This window comes from Centroberyx gerrardi, chromosome 13, assembly GCF_048128805.1.
Source record: "Centroberyx gerrardi isolate f3 chromosome 13, fCenGer3.hap1.cur.20231027, whole genome shotgun sequence".
Taxonomy (NCBI): Eukaryota; Metazoa; Chordata; class Actinopteri; order Beryciformes; family Berycidae; genus Centroberyx; species Centroberyx gerrardi.
This window is the reverse complement of record NC_136009.1, coordinates 10,962,902-10,980,767: the sequence shown is the minus strand read 5'-3', so window position 1 is coordinate 10,980,767 and position 17,866 is coordinate 10,962,902. Positions and strand designations below refer to the sequence as shown.

Genomic DNA, 17,866 nt, shown 5'->3' with positions numbered 1-17,866 from the left:
GCTTATATCTGATTATCTGGATGCGTATTTATCCCCATAAACACAACTTTACATTATGTCGCGAAGGCTCAGGAAAATCCACCGCACTGATAACATGTTGAAACATGCGGGCAATGAACGCACATCGTGAAACCCGGAAGTCTGTCGTCATCAGCAACAACAAACCCACCTGCCATAAATGACAACAGAGCCCCGCAGCTCCCCGTTGTCCCTCTGGAGTCTGTCAGCCGGCTAGTGCCAGTCTGCCAGCAGCGATAGTGAATGAACAGGAGACTGGGAGCGTGTTTATTTCGTCCTGGTCGCTGGGTGAGCACACGGCGTTAGCCAGCAGGCGGATAAACCAATTTCGTCTGCTCTTTCTGCCCGTCTTCCTCCACCGCTCACCAAATTAACGTTAGCCTAGCTTGCTAGCAGTCAGCGACGTCTGAATGCAGTAGTTAATATATGAATGGGACAGTTCTTCCTTGCTGTAACCAGGACGGGCAGTTCTGCTTTCTGTGGCTAAGTTAGTGGATGTTAAACCCTCGGAGAGTTCCTGTAAAGGCTCACTACTGTTATGGAGCCGCACTCGGCTACAGGCTGTGTGAACATCGGCAGTCTGACCAGCACCTTGCCAGTTATCCCCTACCAGAAGCTGACGGACCTGTACTACCTGAGCAAAGGTGGGTTCGGGACCGTGTTCAAGGCTCAGCACTCCGACTGGAGGACGACTGTGGCCATCAAGTGCCTGAAGCTGGATTCTCCTGTTGGCGAAAGGTACTCAATAATATATCTGATATGACCACCTCATACTGTATCTAACATTAATTTAAGCCATGTGCATTGTTGTAAATTTAAGAGGACAACCCCTCCCTGTGTAAAGAAGGGGTGACCACTTACACCCTTGTACACAACAAGGCACTATGTCAGCACCATCTTGGTAGTGTTTTTTATCACTTTCTTCTGAAGGCAAAGACTGACTCAAGATAACTGCTTGTGTTGCAGGGAGAGGAATTGTCTGCTGAAGGAGGCGGAGGTGCTCCATAAAGCCAGGTTCAACTACATCATCCAGATCTTTGGCGTCTGTAATGAGCCCGAGTTCTTCTGCATAGTCACTGAGTTTATGATCAATGGCTCTCTGGACCTGCTGCTCCACGAGGTAGCTACATGACACGGAATAACATAACATCAAAACACTGCATATGAAGGTTGTTCATTTGGCGTTTAATCTGTTACTTAAGGATTTACAGTCTTGATAATGTTGTATAACCCTAATCCAAGGCTCTATTTTAAAGTGTTAATCTTAGACACAGGTTGTCTTGTCTATAAGAAGTTGTTAATTTCTTTATCTTTTCCACCGACTCTCAGTAAAGGAGAACTAAGATGTCTATAGTTGCGGTTCTGTTAGTATGGGCTAAATTGAAAAAGCAAGTGATTTCATTTGACATGCAATGCTGCTTAACCATACAGAGTGAATTTTAGCATCAGTATTTTGTAGCTTTCCAATGAAAGTCACTGTGTTATCAGTCTATTTTATTAGCTAAGTGGGTTATTTTTCCACTAGTGACGGTGGCAAAATCACTAAAAGCTCAGAATGTCTTAAGCATTATCCGGTTCTTGTTTTTGCAAAGTGACACTTGCATTGCCTAACTGGTTGGAAGTGAGAGAGCAACTAAAAGTGAAACTTGGAAGTATTCCCATTGTCTGATGAAACCGGCAGGGGAAGGAAAGGCTGAGCAGTGAGGAAAGTGGACAAATTTAAGTTGGGGAAGTTCCCAGCCATCTGAGTGTATTACATTCTCTTGCCTGCTCTTTTCTTCCATTTTTCTTTTTTCATATCATGCTTTGTATGGGCCTGTTCTATGTGGCGCAACACTCCCACACATCTAGGCTCTCATTATTTTTATACCTGGTCTCTCTCCTTTCTGCCTACAGAAGGACCTGTACCCCCTGCTTGCCTGGCCTTTGCGGCTGAGGATTCTGTATGAGATCGCCCTGGGGGTCAACTTCCTTCACAACATGACTCCACCCCTTTTACATCATGACCTGAAGACACAAAATATCCTGTTGGATGGTGAATTTCACGTTAAGGTGTGTGTGTGTGTGTGGTGGGCGGCAGTTTCAGTATGAACTGAATAATGAACACTGTAATATTATATGTATATATGTGTGACAGAGAGAGACAAATGTTTTTGACAGTGTCACTGAGTGCGTGTGTCTACTCCAATAATATCATAGTCACCTGAATCCCTGTGTGTGTGTGTGCACACATGGTGACAAAGACCATCTCTCTAATACAGTGATATTTAAGTTACCACAGGTCCAATTAAACTCTTATGTGACCCACAGAAAAGAGGGCAGTAGTGGATTTGCATACAAATGGGCTTTTCATTACTCAAAGTCATCCTTGATCATGACCACTTGCAACTTAGTCTGACTCAGTTTGAGCTTAATGATGTTTCAGGTCTCCTTAAATTGGTTTGAACTTTTATTATTTCTTTGATGAATTAGTGTTCACACCATTCCACATTTTTGTAGAAAAAACGCTGCCTCTACCTCATTTTGTGCCAATCCAAAAAAAAAAAAAAAACGGTCTCAAAACACACACTTTGTTTTCATAACGGTTTGCCGCAGTAGCTGCCACTATCAGCAAACAGCACTTAGGTACAACTCTCAAACACTTAAGAGAAACTCCCACAACATGGCTGATGTGCTTGCAGTCTCTCTCTCTTATTGTAAATGTAAAAACTGGTGCTGGCCGTTTGAAAAAAACGAGGACAGTGTAAACATGTCCTGATGTCCCCGTGGAGGATAAGTCATTTTCTAAACCTGCCCATCCGTTCTCTGTAACATTATGCTAATGTTCCTTCCAGATTGCGGACTTTGGCCTCTCAAAGTGGCGGCAGCTGTCCGTCAGTAAAGGTTCAGGGTCCAAGCCCACAGAGATGGGCGGCACAGTGATCTACATGCCCCCCGAGGAGTACGAGCCCTCCAAGACCCGTCGGGCCGATGTGAAACATGATATGTACAGGTGAGACACCAAGCCTCAGTAACCGGTAATTTGACTCAGGTTGGAAACTGTGATGTGTTTATATGCACATATATGTTCTGACATTATTCAGGAGAGTGCTAAAGAATTGAGTAGGCAGGTGTGAGTAGGTGCTTGTAAATGCCATATTTTCTTGACAATAGCTAGGATGCGCTCTCATCTCAATTATTAGAAACCTGGATACTGTAGCTGGGATACTAAGGCATAAGGCATGTGAATACCTTATTGCATTTATTGTTGGCTATTTCTAATGTGTAATTGCTTTGAAACTTTGAAATATTCATATATACATGGGATATTTGTGATAGGGATATTAAAGTGCATATAAATAGCTTATTCCAAATTTGGCCGTAACCTGGGTATGATCTAGTATCTAGAATACTGGCTGCCTGTACTAAACAATGCCTTCAGCTAACTTTCTGAAGCTCCTTAAATGTTGTGTCTTAAGTACACAATGTTCAAATGGTCGAATTCCACAGAAGCGCGAGCCTCGCCCATTCACAAATTCTGCAGAAGTATTTTGGCCATCACTCGATGCCCTTAATGCACGGTTTCTGATTTCTGATAGAATTGGAAAAATGCTAGTTTCCCAGCACAAGCAACATTGCAGGGTTAAGAGGTTTCCTGACTGGCAAGGTGAAACTACTGTGTGAAACTTAAGGTTGGACTGTCAGCATACCAGAAGGGAACACAGTGTGGGGCATCGGGCCAAGGGCTAAATCTGTCTGTCATATCAAGTACAACCAGACAGACGTACGCTCTGTGTTAAGCTCTGATTGCAATAATCTGTCAGAGAGAGGGAGTGATGACTGTAGTTCAACGAAACTATAAGGAATACACAAGAGCCTTTGGCTGAAGCTGAATCTCCCCTCGACTGTGACTGGCAGTCTCTGGATTGCTCCACTTGTATCTCTCTTCCTCAAACAGCCGGTCTGGGTGGAAGACAAAGCTGGCTGTGAAGTCCCTTTTCTGTCAGGGGGAATACCAGTTTGCAAGAATGATGTAAGGCTCATTTCCCTAATCGTTTTCCCCTTGATGTTTACATTGCAGCTATGCTATCATCATGTGGGAAGTACTGTCCAGGCGGATTCCATTTGAAGGTAACTCATTTTTTTTTTTTTATTACATTGCAGTCCCTTTTTTTTTTTTTTAAAAGATTGGATTTATACCCAGGTTCGATTTGTCATACTCCCATTCCATTCCTTTGCCATTTGAGTTACTCTTCACCATCCTACTACCGGATTAATCACTAATCCTTGTGTGTGTGTGTTTGTGCGGGCAGAGGCGACCAACCCCATGCAGATCATGTTCAGCGTGCTGCGCGGGATGCGTCCTGACACGGGCCTGGGCAGCCTGTCCGCCGACATCCCCAGCCGAGAGACCCTCATTAACCTCATGACCTGTGGCTGGACCACTAACCCCGATGAACGACCCTCCTTCCTCAGTAAGGACACACAACCATATTGTGGGAAGAATACTTATTACCGAAGGACTGTTCACTCTGCTGTACGGTCTTGACCCCTTCTCAGTTTCGACTGAACTGTGACTAAGGATCAGCTTCCTTTTATTAATTATTAGTGAAGGAAACCTCACCACTCCCGTCGCCCTACTGCATTCTTCTCTACTGTCTTTACTGAAACCCCATGCATTTCCCTCTTTTCATAAAATGAATTTGATACAAGCACACAGGACTAGACAAGATGTGAAAGTTAAATATGAAAGTTGTTTAGTTTTGGTTTTACTCTATTTCCTATATTATGATATGTCATATAATGGTGTGGTATATTTTCTGCCATTTCAGAGTGTTTGATTGAGCTGGAGCCCATGGTGAGGAATTTTGATGAAATTGACTTCCTGGAGGCCGTGTTGGAGATCAAGAAGTCAAAGGTCAGTCAGGAATCAGGGTGGTGATGATGATAAAGATGATGATTATAATAATAAGAAGAAGAATAGGGGCACTAGTAACCTAAAGATTAGCTTGAGACCGGAAGGTTGCCAGTTCGAATCCCAGACCAGGTAGGAAAATCTGGGTCGGGAAAGTGAATTAGAAACGCTTTTAAATCTCAACAACTACTGTAGATGAGCAAATAAGGCACGTAACCTCCAACTGGTTCATTCAGTGGCCAACAGTAGAAGACAGTGGTTGTACTGGGCAGCTCCCAGTAAAACTTAGAATAACTTAAATTATGAGTTATGACTCATGCTGCTGACCTGATGTCTTCACACTGACGTGGGGAAAAGGAGACTTAGGCTACTAGAACTTTATGTAATTTGGGGCAGTTTGACTTGTACCATGACTAGGAGTGTATGAATTGACTCATTCGAAAATGCATTTCACCATTTCCCCTAGACATATCCTTCCTTATTTTAATTTTGGTGTACATATGTAAGACCACGTGTACATGAGTTGCACAAACTTATTGACAGATTGTTTCCACTTGACAAACTATTTGTTTGGAGAAAAAAAACAAAAAAACCACAATTGTTTTGAAGTTTCAGTTGGATTGGGGCCAAGTAGGTTATCCAAGCTTGGCTGAAGTGTTGAAGTTAATTCATTTGAAAAAAGAAGATAATAATTGGGTTTGCTTATCTGTCTGTGTATTTGGTGTATCTGATTTAATACATTTCTTTCCTTCCACAGTTGATACAGAGAACGGGCTGCTGCTCGGCCCAGCCACTGTGTGAGAGGAGAGAGGAGAAATCGCTGAACATCCTGAAGGACAGCCCCAGTCCCTGGCCAGTCAGTATCCACTCTAACACCACCTCAGCACTATTCAGAATATACAGGCCGATATACAGGCCAATGTTAGGCCAAAATGCTGTCCTTCTCTCAAGGGGACTTGGCGTACTTAGTCAGTCCTGAAGTAGCTGTTTTTGGCAGAACTACCTGGATTCTGCCTTTTTATGGAGAGAAATGTTAAGAGAAAAGCCAATGTCATTGTCCCAAACCTGAGTTTATCTGAGTGAATAATAAACAGTGATACTTGGATTCACTTACACAACGTAGCTATTATTTTACTCCTTGTCTTTTTTTTGTAGTTTACAGTGTGTGTGTGTGTGTGTGTGTGTGTGTGTGTGTGTGTGTGTGTGTGTGTGTGTGTGTGTGTGTGTGTGTGTGTGGGCAGTAAGTTTACCGTCTCTCTGTGTCCCTGCCACAGGAGAGCTCCACCTCAGGCTCAGGGTCTTGCTCCTCCCAGGAAGCAGAAATATCTCAACCAGGCCTCCTCACCAGCAGCAATGCCCCGCCCTTTAAAGGTAATTAAACCATGTTCAACAAACATGACTGTCATTTCATGTCTGGAAATGATTTACTGTATGGCTATGCTGTTGCTTGGTGGAGCTTTAATTAGTGGATAGTGGATCTTAGTGGATCTACTAGTACAACACATTTAAGCTTGTAGTGTTATATTGACAAGATTAAAACAAGTGTTTCTTGTCGACATGAGATGTGAAACAAATCTCAAGCTCGCAAGATTACATAGTATCATGTGGATACTAGTCTTGTAGTACATGTGTACTTTCAAATTTTTTTTTTTTTCCTAAATACTGTTAGAGGGATTATTAGGTGCTTTTGTTTGTGTGTAACGCTTTTTGCCATGCGCAGTACGTGGGGGAATTACAGTCTGCACTGTTTAGGCGGTGCAGAGCCCCAAGAGCCCTGCATAAGGGAAATACAGTGTGCGCTCGTACACCAGGCAGTACGGTAGAAGTCAAACAAGCGTCAACCAGCTCTGTGTTGGTGCACTGAACATCCACATAACAGGAAGTAGCTTGGTGATTTTCCAACTGTAGTGGCTAAGTCAATGTAGGAATTAAACATTTTGATCAGCGATTCTCTAGTTACAACAACACTGTGCTGCCACAGCACTTTGGTGTTAACAGGTGGAGTTTTTAAAGTCAACGGAGTTTCAGCCACTCCAATCATGCAAACCCCTCCAGCCTTCCACCTGAGCACCCATAAAGCGCTAGTAAAGTCATCAGTTCACACAAATTTTAAGTTTGGTATCAAATTCTGTATGCAACATGGGGTTCAGTTACCATCCTGGTATATCCCACCTCTTCTTCTCTCTTTCTCATCTAGACATGTCTGCATCGTCATTCATGCCTCACACTCTGGAGCCTCCTCAGTCCCTGAAGGACCACAGCCTAGTCAACAATCTAAACGAGTATCCCCAGAGCGCCAGACCTGTCAATGAGTTGAACATACCCATCAAGCCAGGCCTGCCCGTCACCGTGTGCGAGACCCTTCTGGATAACCTCACTCTCAAGCAGCAGAACCGGCAACAAGGTACAAAGAGTTAAGGCATCACAGTGCATGATGGATAATACTGCATGCTCACAATTCCAGATAATTAAATCAGACTAAATGTTTTCCTTGTTTTACCAGCTCCTGTTGCCTATGAACCAAAACCGACCCCCTCCTCGATCTTCTCCCTGGCAGCAGACTTCTCTCCCCCGTTGCAACCCTCCGGACCCTCGCAAGGCCCCATCGCCCACTGGATCGCGCCGCGCCGCGATCCAGTGGAGCGATGGGGCCTTGCGAGGGACCGGAGGCCGTCTGCCGGCGGGAGCGAAGCTCTGCCTGCTGATGCCGGAGGATTACGAGCTGGTGGTGAACCAGCGCACACGCGCACCGCCAAGGTCCGCCGGCTCCTGGACACCCTGCCACCGCCACAGCGAAGACTTCTGCCGCGTGGTCGTCCGCAAGCTGCACGACAACAAGCAGCTGGGCCTGCAGCCGTACCCGTCCGAACTCTACTCCCCCACCGCCACCCCGGTGCCCAGCGCACCGCCGCTGTCCATGTCCTACAATATCCCCAGGAACATGTAGCAGCGGTCCACAGCCAAGCAGTGGAAACTGTGCCGACTTAAAAAAGACTGCGCCAGCTTTACACTACAGTTTATTCTAGATGGTTCCGTTGTCATCAAGATGGTCATTGTGGTTCCTAGTCTCTCGCTTGAAAAGACTGTGTTGGTCTGACGAATGGCTTGTTGCCTTGAAGTTGAGCAAAAGGAGTCACAGGTAAAGATGCTTTTGAGTTAAGCTATTGAGTTCAAAGTCATCCGCTCGCTAAAACCAAGGCCAAGTTATATTCTATATAATCAGAATAAAAAAATCTGTGGTTTATTTAACAATGTTCTGGATTTAATGAGGTCAGTAGTCAAGTATATTATTTATAGTCCCTTCATTCTGAATGGATCTATTGTAGGGGTTTCACTCCGTTTGTTATTTTAAGATATTGTCTCCTAAACTCAAAGTTACCAGAAAATTAATGCATAATTATGTAGCCCAATAATTTTTGTGTGTGGCCTTATTTGTAGAATGCAGACATCCTCAATATACTCAGTTGATCTGAGTAAGATACAGCAGAATTAGGACTGTTAAAAAGCTGGAAAACCTACAGCAAAAAACAATGTTTATTCATATTGTAGCAATCTTGTCTTACAGTAGCTCATTGCTGTCATGGATTATTTATCCAGACATGTTTACCACCTGAGTGCAGTGTGAGTTTTCGGCCCTCACACAGCCTGTCGGTGTCTGTGTATTTGTATTGAAGCACATAACCTAAGCGAGTCAGGAGGAACGGACAGTCAAGTGTTGTGCAAGGAGGACTGCAGAGCTAATAATAGGAACCTAACTCTGTGGTCTTTAACATAACATGTGGTCTTAAACATAATATCGTCAACAACTTCACATAACTCATTTGGTGAGTTTTAATGTGTTGATTCAGCTAGACGATGGTAATCTGAAAAAAATTAAATCGTTGCTGCCTGGGCTGTTTCTTCCCCAGAGTTTTACTGCTGAGCTAAAGAGAGTTGGTGGGAAATTGACAAAAGAGGAAGTGATGATTGTAACGTGACACAAGGTGTGTGTGTGTGTCTAGATTAAAGGACCAAAGCAGTCTTCCCTTGGATTTCTTATGGTCTTCTCATTAGTAGCCTCACTTCACCCATAAAGCCCCACAGCACACTCTAGAAAGGAAAGACAGGGTAACAACAGTTCCCTACTCACCTGGATACTCCCAGAATTAAGGCTGTTCCATGGACTCTTGGATGGAGTAGTATTTCATATGAACAGATAAAATAATTACAGCTGTATGTCTGTATGTTTCATATCTTTGCTCATACCAAGCTGCTCTATAGAGACAGACAAGATACCTGCAACACATGACCGGAGTAGATCAAACCGGCCTTGCTTGTAGCTTTAGGCCGTGACACGGTTGTTTAGTTGTATACACAATTACTGATACAGTATTACTGACCAGTTCAAGGGGTCAATCTGCACTGTTTTTCAGTCATGGTACAAGTATGTTGCATAACAGTGATTTTTGGGTGTTTTTTCAACCACAGTGTTCTCATAGACTAAGATTAGTAACATTCGACAAGGCATAATCCTGTTAGTTGCAAATGGATACACATATTCACATTAAGACTGTTAGCAGCATTTTATCTGTCTAAATGAAAATAGCATCTGTTTGTCAGCCACAGTGCTCTCTGCCACTTTTATTTATTCATACATTTTCAGTGCTGAAATACATTGTAATTAATCAACAACAATAACTCTACCACAGTTGATTGTTAAACAAGTGGTAGTTTTACTAATTGTTTCATTTCCATTGTTGTAGATTTATATACTTGGCAGATATGCGGTACAGTTTCTCCATCGTGAGGGCAAAAGCAAATTGCATACCTCCTCCTAAAGACTCTCGTTGGAAGGTGGGCCTCCGCTGGTAGTTCTTAACAGGAGATTGCTGGGAGTTGTTTTGGTTATAATGTCATTTAGTAGCGGACAATAGGAAGGTCCAGCAGGGTAGATGAGCTTCCAAAATCCTCTGGACCTGTATTGCCTTGTCTTTGATAACTGTGCCTCATATTCTGCTTTTGGTTTAAACAATAGTTTTGTGCAAAGCCTTTTACACATATCAAGCAAAGTTGAGAAAAAATGCAACAAATTTGGATTCGTCTGTTAGCCATAAATATGTTGTAACATATTTTCTACGGTAGATGATAGTTTCATGTTTTTATATACATTTTTTTTTTCTGTGATCTCTTGTTAAAACTCATGCATTGTTGTTGTAAGGTGTTGATTTGATATTCTTAGAATTGCCTTTTGCAAAGTTCCAGCCCACTTTAGTGCCCATGTCATCATTGTCAGTTGATCAAAGAAGACATGATATAATATACAATAAGTTCAGTTGATGTATAGGTGTGGCTTCAACAGGAACAAGGACTACATTTCACATTCTTCAATAAAATGGGTACTCTCTTTTCACCTCTGTTTCACGTCTTTATTTTGGATTCCCTTTTGCCCATCTGCACTGCTGTCATTTCTGTCTGGGCACCCATGATAATTATTGGTATTGTTGAGGCAGTATTTGTTTTTTGCCCCCAGTTTTACCCACAACTACATAATCATGAAAGGCCAGGCTGAAGTACACAGTTATCTCATGTTATCATCTATATATAGCTTCTGATTGGGGTGCCAAAAACAAACCGGGTCTATGTATAGCAACTGATTTGGGTGACGGGGGTGGCGGGTCCAGTCATGGTGGGTGGGGGTTATTCTTAGAAAGACTTTAGAGCATGAGAGTCATGATTGTATATCATACAATGTATATATCTTGATCCAGAAACAGCTCGACTCCCCCTGTCTTGGGTTATAAGGCTCCCTGGGGGGGCAGGGACGAGGCCTGCTTTTCTTTCTCAAAATAGTAGTGGGGGAATACGAGAGTGTGGTACGTCTAGTACTGGAAAAACACCCGTTGTCGTCGCGCCGGGCTGCAGGGATTGCAACATTGGCCGTCTTGTTGCTACCTCTCAGATGTGATCTCACCCGGTTCGCACTGTCTGACTCACAGCTCGGTTCAGAGGAATAGCAACGGTCTGACAGAGACTCTACATGTTTACAGGGTCAAAGTCACCTTTTGCTCTACCTGGATATACGGTAAGTTCACTTTCTTGACATATTTACCTTGTATGTCATGAATTACTGTACTTGTTGAGTTTCTTTTTGACCATATCTTGAGGAGACTCAGAGGTTTACTATGGGAAAAGACAAATAAATAATATTCATAAAAGAAATCACGGGACAAGAAAGAGTGATCTTCGCCTCAAATTCCTCCAATTTTGGATAAGATGCACCTGCTTTTGTTTGATCATTTTGAACACATTTGAATACAGAATTAGTGTGAGTGACCCTTGCTGGGGGAATGAGAGCACATGCATGACCTTTTCTTGTATGCAGGACATTGGTGGGGTGGTGTTCAGGTTCTGTGCTTCAGTCTGGAGTTTTTCAATCAGAACTTAAAAGGAAAAGTTTTTGTATTGAATGTGGCACAATCTAACAATGTGTTTTGACTGTAGAGCTTGAGTAACCCCATTTAAATCTTGCCCTGTCATCTGCACATCAGCGTTGTTGGAGTAATGGGGGAAATGAGACAGAAGCTGGGGGTCATGTCACAGACAATATGCCCCACCTCGCGAGCTCCGTCTGACGAGGACTTAAAGGCACCGAATGGCGGGAAAGGAGAAAAAATGCAGATGAAGAGAGAAATCTCCCTCATCAACGGGATCTGCCTCATCGTGGGCAACATGATCGGCTCCGGGATCTTCGTCTCGCCAAAGGGGGTCCTGATGTACAGCGCTTCCTACGGGCTGTCGCTGCTCATCTGGGCGCTGGGCGGCATCTTCTCTGTGTTCGGGGCCCTGTGCTACGCGGAGCTCGGCACGACCATCGCCAAGTCCGGAGCCAGCTACGCCTACATCCTGGAGTCGTTCGGCGGCTTCCTGGCCTTCATCCGTTTGTGGACGTCCATCCTGCTGATCGAGCCGGCCAGCCAGGCCGTGATCTCGCTGACCTTTGCCAACTACCTGGTGGAGGCTTTCTACCCCACCTGCCAGCCGCCATATGATGCCGTCCGCCTCATCGCTGCTGCCTGCCTCTGTAAGAAACACTCCTCTGTTTGAGTGAGTTGGCGAGATGGAGTTCATCATTCAGTTATCTCAGAAAAAAGATGGCTAAGGTCCCCAATTGCAAAAAAGAAAGAAAAACAAGATTAGTTTTTTTTTGAGAAATTGAGTAACATCCAGGGGTATTTTTTTCTGTCTGGGCTGCAAGGATGAAAGGAGTTTTTGTACTCCCTATGAAAGAACTTATCAATAAAAGAGAACTGTGAGAAGTGGTGGGGCGGCACTAGGGCCTCTGCCCATGGAGGGCATCTTCAGTTATCTATTCATGCCAACACAAAACCCCAGCGCTGCTGTGTGCCACTGGTATCGGCTATTGTTAGACTGAAGGTCCTGCAGAAATACCACCGTGGTTTATAGCCTGGCTTTGTGCAGAGGGGAACTTAGCTGCCAGTAGGTGAGAGAGCAGCAATGCCATGAGTCAGCCAGTCTGCCAAGAACTGGGTTTCTGTTTCTGTACTCAGATATGTGCCACATATGTAGGCCAGGCCAGCGCTGACACAGTTACAGTAAAATTATGTGTGAGCAATGGCAACTCATGTAACATGGAGCAGGTTGGCATACATCTGGTGTGGGACACTAAGAGATATACAGTAGGTTGTTCACATACAGCTTACACTCACACACACACACACACACACACACACCACAGTGGGCTCCTGCAGTCATTTAAGAACATCAGCGTAATACGTATTAAAAAGCACAAATTGTTTCCCGAATGTTTCCTATCTGAATTCCTGCTATAACAACAGTTTAGTAGCTGCAGTTGACCCAACAACATCTTAGTTCATCACATCATTACATTCTACTCTATCCCATTCCTCTGGTTTACCCAGGCATGCTCATCTTCATCAACTGTGCCTATGTGAAGTGGGGCACTCTGGTCCAGGACCTCTTCACTTACACCAAGCTCATGGCACTCCTCCTCATCATCATTGTAGGAATCCTGAAGATATCCAATGGTAAGTTTAAAAAAGGGGATATGAGAAACAAAACTAAGGATGCATTAGAGGAAACAAGCTCGAATAAATACTACGATAAATATGACAATGTGTGCGTTTTATGTTGGCAACTTCTGTCTTTCTCTGTCTAGGAGAAACAAAGAACTTCCAGAGTCCGTTTGAAGGTTCCTCCACCGAGCCCGGTGCCATCGCTCTGGCTCTCTACTCCGCTCTCTTCTCCTACTCCGGCTGGGACACACTCAACTTTGTCACTGAAGAGATTCAGAATCCAGAGAGGTAACACACACCCACCCACACACACACACACACACACACACACACTCATACAGAGACATGCAAAGGCAAATACTTTGGCACAGTTGAAGTGTAGGGAATCTGCTTTTAGTCACTATGGCCCCAAACTGTGGAACTCTCCCACTGAACCTGACAGCCGTTGATACACTTCGCACTTTAAAAAAGTATCTAAAAACATATTTGTTTAGTATTGCTTTTAATTAGCCACTGTTTTTTTTGTTTTTTTTTACTGTTTTTCCATTTTGTAATCTGCTAATCTGCTTTTTGTTTCTGTCTCACTGTTTTAATTCTTATGTTTTACATGATTTCTAAACTGTTTTAAATGTATCCATTTTTCTCTCACTCTGTATTTTACCTTAATTTGTGAAGCACTTTGAGCTGCATTTTATGTACGAGGGCTGCTATATAAATAAAGTTTTATTATTATTATTATAAAAGACAACAAACAAGGAAGCCGGCCTTGTCGCAATGCAGGTGAGGTCAGAGTGCATCCTCTATTGTCTCCTCTTCACTTTTCACTTCCCCTTCCCTCTCTGACTCCAGTTCTCTTTTTGGACAGTGAGGCTGATTAGTCAGGCTGAATGGTTTTCATGGCCCAGAACAAGTTAGACGTGATAGAGCGGCTTGTGAAAATGGAGTCCACTGGAGATTAGGCTAAACCAGGAAAGTGGCTACAGGTCATTTAATGACAATTTGTTCTTGGTGTTATTGTGTAGTATCTATTTTTCCCAAATTACAGTATGCAAGACATTTTGTAGCACCACAATATACAATTATGACATGTTTTTAAACTTTTTAATTGTTTTGCTTATTGTTTTTAATCCTTACTAATGTATTTTTAGTTTTAGTATTAGCGGTGGTAGTAGTAGTAGTAGTAGTAGTAGTAGAATCAAATGACCAGAGTTGGGAAGGTTGCTTTCATAATATTATTAGGGGTTGAGATGATGTGGAGAGGATTGGGGTTAAGGAGTGGAGTGGTGAAAACATTTTTTATTACTTTTTTGTTTACTTTTGAGTATAATTTTTTTTTAAAAACATATATATACTGTATATGTAATGTAATCTGTTGTCTTACTCCTACTCGGTACCATAATCTTATTATATCTTATATCTTGTGGTTATTTGGATAACTTATTTTCCTATCTATTGGAATTTATCGTTTGGAATTGTAATTTGTGTAAAATCATTATTTCTGTCATAACCACCTGATTTTTTTTATGTATCTGTAATCTGATTACTGTAGACTTTCACTAATAGCTGTAACCATTCTGTGTTTTTCTCTCTGTTGTCACAGGAATCTTCCCCTGGCCATTGCCATTTCCATGCCCATAGTGACCATCATCTACCTGCTGACCAATGTGGCGTACTATGTGGTTCTGGACATGCCGTCTCTGCTGGCCAGTGACGCCGTGGCTGTGGTAAGAGCCTGCAGTCACCTGACCTGGACGCTTCACTCTGTTGCTAAATATAGGACTGCTCTGCTTGGAAAAGGTTGACCTAAGAAGTTTTGCGCTCTTAGACACTGAGATAAAAACAAGAATGCAGAAACCTCAGTGAAAGTTGATTGAGTGGATGTGTGAGGCGTTTATACTGTATGCTCTTTATATTCTCTCTGGAATACAGATCTGATAAAGCTTCTCGAATTTGCCCCCACAGACATTTGGGAATGCAGTCCTGGGGCCATTCAAGTGGATCATCCCCGTTTCAGTAGCTATGTCTTGCTATGGAGGACTCAACGCCTCTGTTATTGCTGCCTCACGGTAATCAAGACATACACAGTCATTCCCTGTAATATCATGGTAACATCATGATAAAACGACGGGAGTGTTTTCCCCCAGTAACCTTTCATCCTCTCGTCTCCATTGTTGACCCAGGTTGTTTTTCGTTGGGGCCAGAGAGGGCCACCTCCCGGACAGCCTGAGTCTGATCCACATGAAGCGCTTCACACCCATACCTGCACTCCTATTCAATGTGAGGAGCATTTACCTTAACTCAAATGCACCTATTTTGTCACTGATTCAACAAACACTTTCACATCCATAGCACTTCTAAGGACAAGGAGCATCTGACCTCAGACACCGTATGCAGGAACAATATATTATTCTACTTTGTGCATCATTATCTATTATAATAACGAGTAACTTTGTGCTGTGCGGTTGCAGGGTTTAATGGGCCTGATCTTCCTGTGTGTGGAGGATGTGTTCCAGCTCATCAACTACTTCAGCTTCAGCTACTGGCTCTATGTGGGCCTGTCTGTGGCCGGCCTCATCTACCTCCGCTACACCCAGCCAGACAGACACAGGCCTGTCAAGGTAGTGCACACACACACACACACACACACACACACACACACACACACACACACACACACGTATATTTGTCTTTTTTGATCGCTCAGACTCTCATTGAGTACGTTTACATGCATTGCAATACTTCACTTACTGGGAGTATTTTAAAACATTTACATGGTTTCAAATAACATGAATTCTCTAACCAGCGGATTTAATTTCATTTCATTCAATAATCGGTCTTAAGGTGTAAAGGAACCGACGTCAGAGCCAACATTCCCGGCGCTTTCTCTCTTTGTCCACATGCAAACATGTCAGAATATTTTTCTACATTGTTTGGTATGTCTTTGTTCTTTTTGTGTTATTGCAGAACGCCTTAACAGCAGCGTTCTTATCTGTAATCCTGTTTGAAAGAAGAAGATACCGTCATGCACTTTGTGGCATGCATTCCATTCTATCCATTTTAAAAAAACAAAAGGAATCTGACTAAAACCTTTACCTGCCCCAGTAAATCAAAAGATTGAACAAAAATCTATGTGTGTAATCATGTTATGCTTACAAATGCAGGGGCAGACTTAGTGATTTTGGGGCACTAGACAAGCATGGTCCCCCCCTGAATTCCAGCCCTCATCCTTTTTAATCCTTTCTATAAAAGTAAAGGTGCCAGTATGCCTGAAAAGGCTGCTGACAATAACACTGGAGCTGATCTCTCCTCACTGAGAGAAGAATGACACTCACGTCGTCACTCACCATGCTTTGATGCTCGGTATCATTCACATTATCATCACTATTTCTAATATGTACTTGCCCTTGGCTCTGAGCATCACTTGGCACGGCAGTGGGAATACTGCTAGCAACAAACACTAGCAGCATATTGATTTCACAGACTAACCAGAGTTTTGTCTCCTCTCCACAGCTGACCTTATTCTTCCCCTTCATCTACTGCCTGTGCAGCCTGTTCTTGGTCATCGTCCCTCTGTACGGGGACACCATCAATTCCCTCATAGGAATCGGCATCGCCCTGTCTGGGGTGCCGGTCTACTATGTGGCCATTTACCTGCCTGAGCACAGGAGGCCCAAATTCCTAAGCAGATTAAACGGTAAGGTTCACACTCTATCCAAATCGAATATATTATTAATATAATAATATTAATATCAGCGCAGTAGGAGTTAGATCACAAGTGTGTGTTTTGCGAGGCATGTTCAGACAGCCTGTTAAAGAGGAAGTGACAAAAAGCAAAAAGGAAACTGTTGACTTTTGCTGGGAGGAGATTAGTCCTGCATTGGTCAATCGGAACGTTCAGTCACAGCCATAACAACCACCATTATCTGAAATGCCTCTATGTCTGAGAAAATAATGATTGCTTTGGCCCTGAGAGCATCAAGCATTGGTGGTGAGTGATATGAATACTATGTTCATCATTCCACAGCGTTCCTGGTTTTTCAAATATCCGTCCCCTATGACTTACTGTGATGTACTGTATCACTTCCAAGATGCAACATTAATCACCATGGCTTATCAGCGCAAGCTATAATTGACCTCTCATGTACCCTTCCACTCTCTCTCTTTCCATTCCTCCTCCTCTCTCCGTACATCTTCCCTTCTTCCACCTCTTTTCCTGCCCCAGCCTTTGCCACCAAATACACCCAGATCCTCTGCAACTGCTGCCTGACCGAACTGGACCTTGAGACAGAAATTCGAGCAGACGGTAAAACACAGTGAACTGCTCCACTCCTCTCAGACGCCCCCCCCCCCCCCCCGCCCTCTCCCTCTCTCGATCCCTCCCATGGGCGTGCACGACACACGAAGCCCTGCGAGGACAGACTGCCAAGGCACAGGCTCACCCTCGTTCCACTGGGCATTGGTGAGGATTACTCATGCCAAGTTGAGTTTACAAAAAAAAAAAAAAGGGGCCCGCCATCTCAAATGTCTTGCGATGAAGAAGTGGGCGCTTGAGAAACTGCACACTGTTGCTTTCTTTCGTGAACATGTAATTCTTTTCTACTCAGATGGAGGAATATCTTGGAAACAGTGAAGAGGATTTCAATAAAACTGAGGGAAAAACATATGTAGCTCATACATTTTTTATATTTGTGTGAAGAAATAAGCGCATTATTTTGTATCTAACATGGTTTGATAATACATACAGCTCACATTCAAGAATGTATTTTACTCACATTTTACATATTTTGTGGATTTGCTAATTATACGGTTGGAGTTTGTCTCAGAGTTTCTTTCAGTTTGTTTTTTCCTCACTGTCAAACGATAATAGACCAACATAGTGTATGGTGCCATTTATATCATGTAGCATTTACTGTGTGTTCTT

The 17,866-nt window shown here is 43.3% G+C and overlaps 2 protein-coding genes across 2 annotated transcripts; both read left to right on the top strand.

Annotated features, from left to right (window-relative positions):
- Positions 1-219: 219 nt before the first annotated feature.
- Positions 220-8,933, top strand: ripk2 (receptor-interacting serine-threonine kinase 2). The gene is given in 15 exon segments (XM_071908002.2): positions 220-542; positions 544-756; positions 985-1,138; positions 1,915-2,070; positions 2,853-3,010; positions 4,079-4,128; positions 4,311-4,472; positions 4,830-4,915; positions 5,670-5,768; positions 6,187-6,283; positions 7,110-7,316; positions 7,416-7,545; positions 7,547-7,652; positions 7,655-7,690; positions 7,692-8,933. Coding segments are annotated over 15 exon segments (1,851 nt in total). The 5' UTR covers positions 220-513; the 3' UTR covers positions 7,860-8,933.
- A 2,519-nt stretch (positions 8,934-11,452) lies between these two features.
- On the top strand, positions 11,453-17,262 carry LOC139918574 (Y+L amino acid transporter 2). The gene is made up of 9 exons (XM_071907992.2): positions 11,453-11,972; positions 12,832-12,957; positions 13,089-13,233; positions 14,546-14,669; positions 14,908-15,011; positions 15,126-15,222; positions 15,414-15,563; positions 16,456-16,639; positions 17,168-17,262. The coding sequence occupies exons 1-9, from the start codon at positions 11,453-11,455 to the stop codon at positions 17,260-17,262; spliced, it is 1,545 nt and encodes a 514-aa protein (XP_071764093.2).
- The last annotated feature ends 604 nt before the right edge of the window (positions 17,263-17,866 follow it).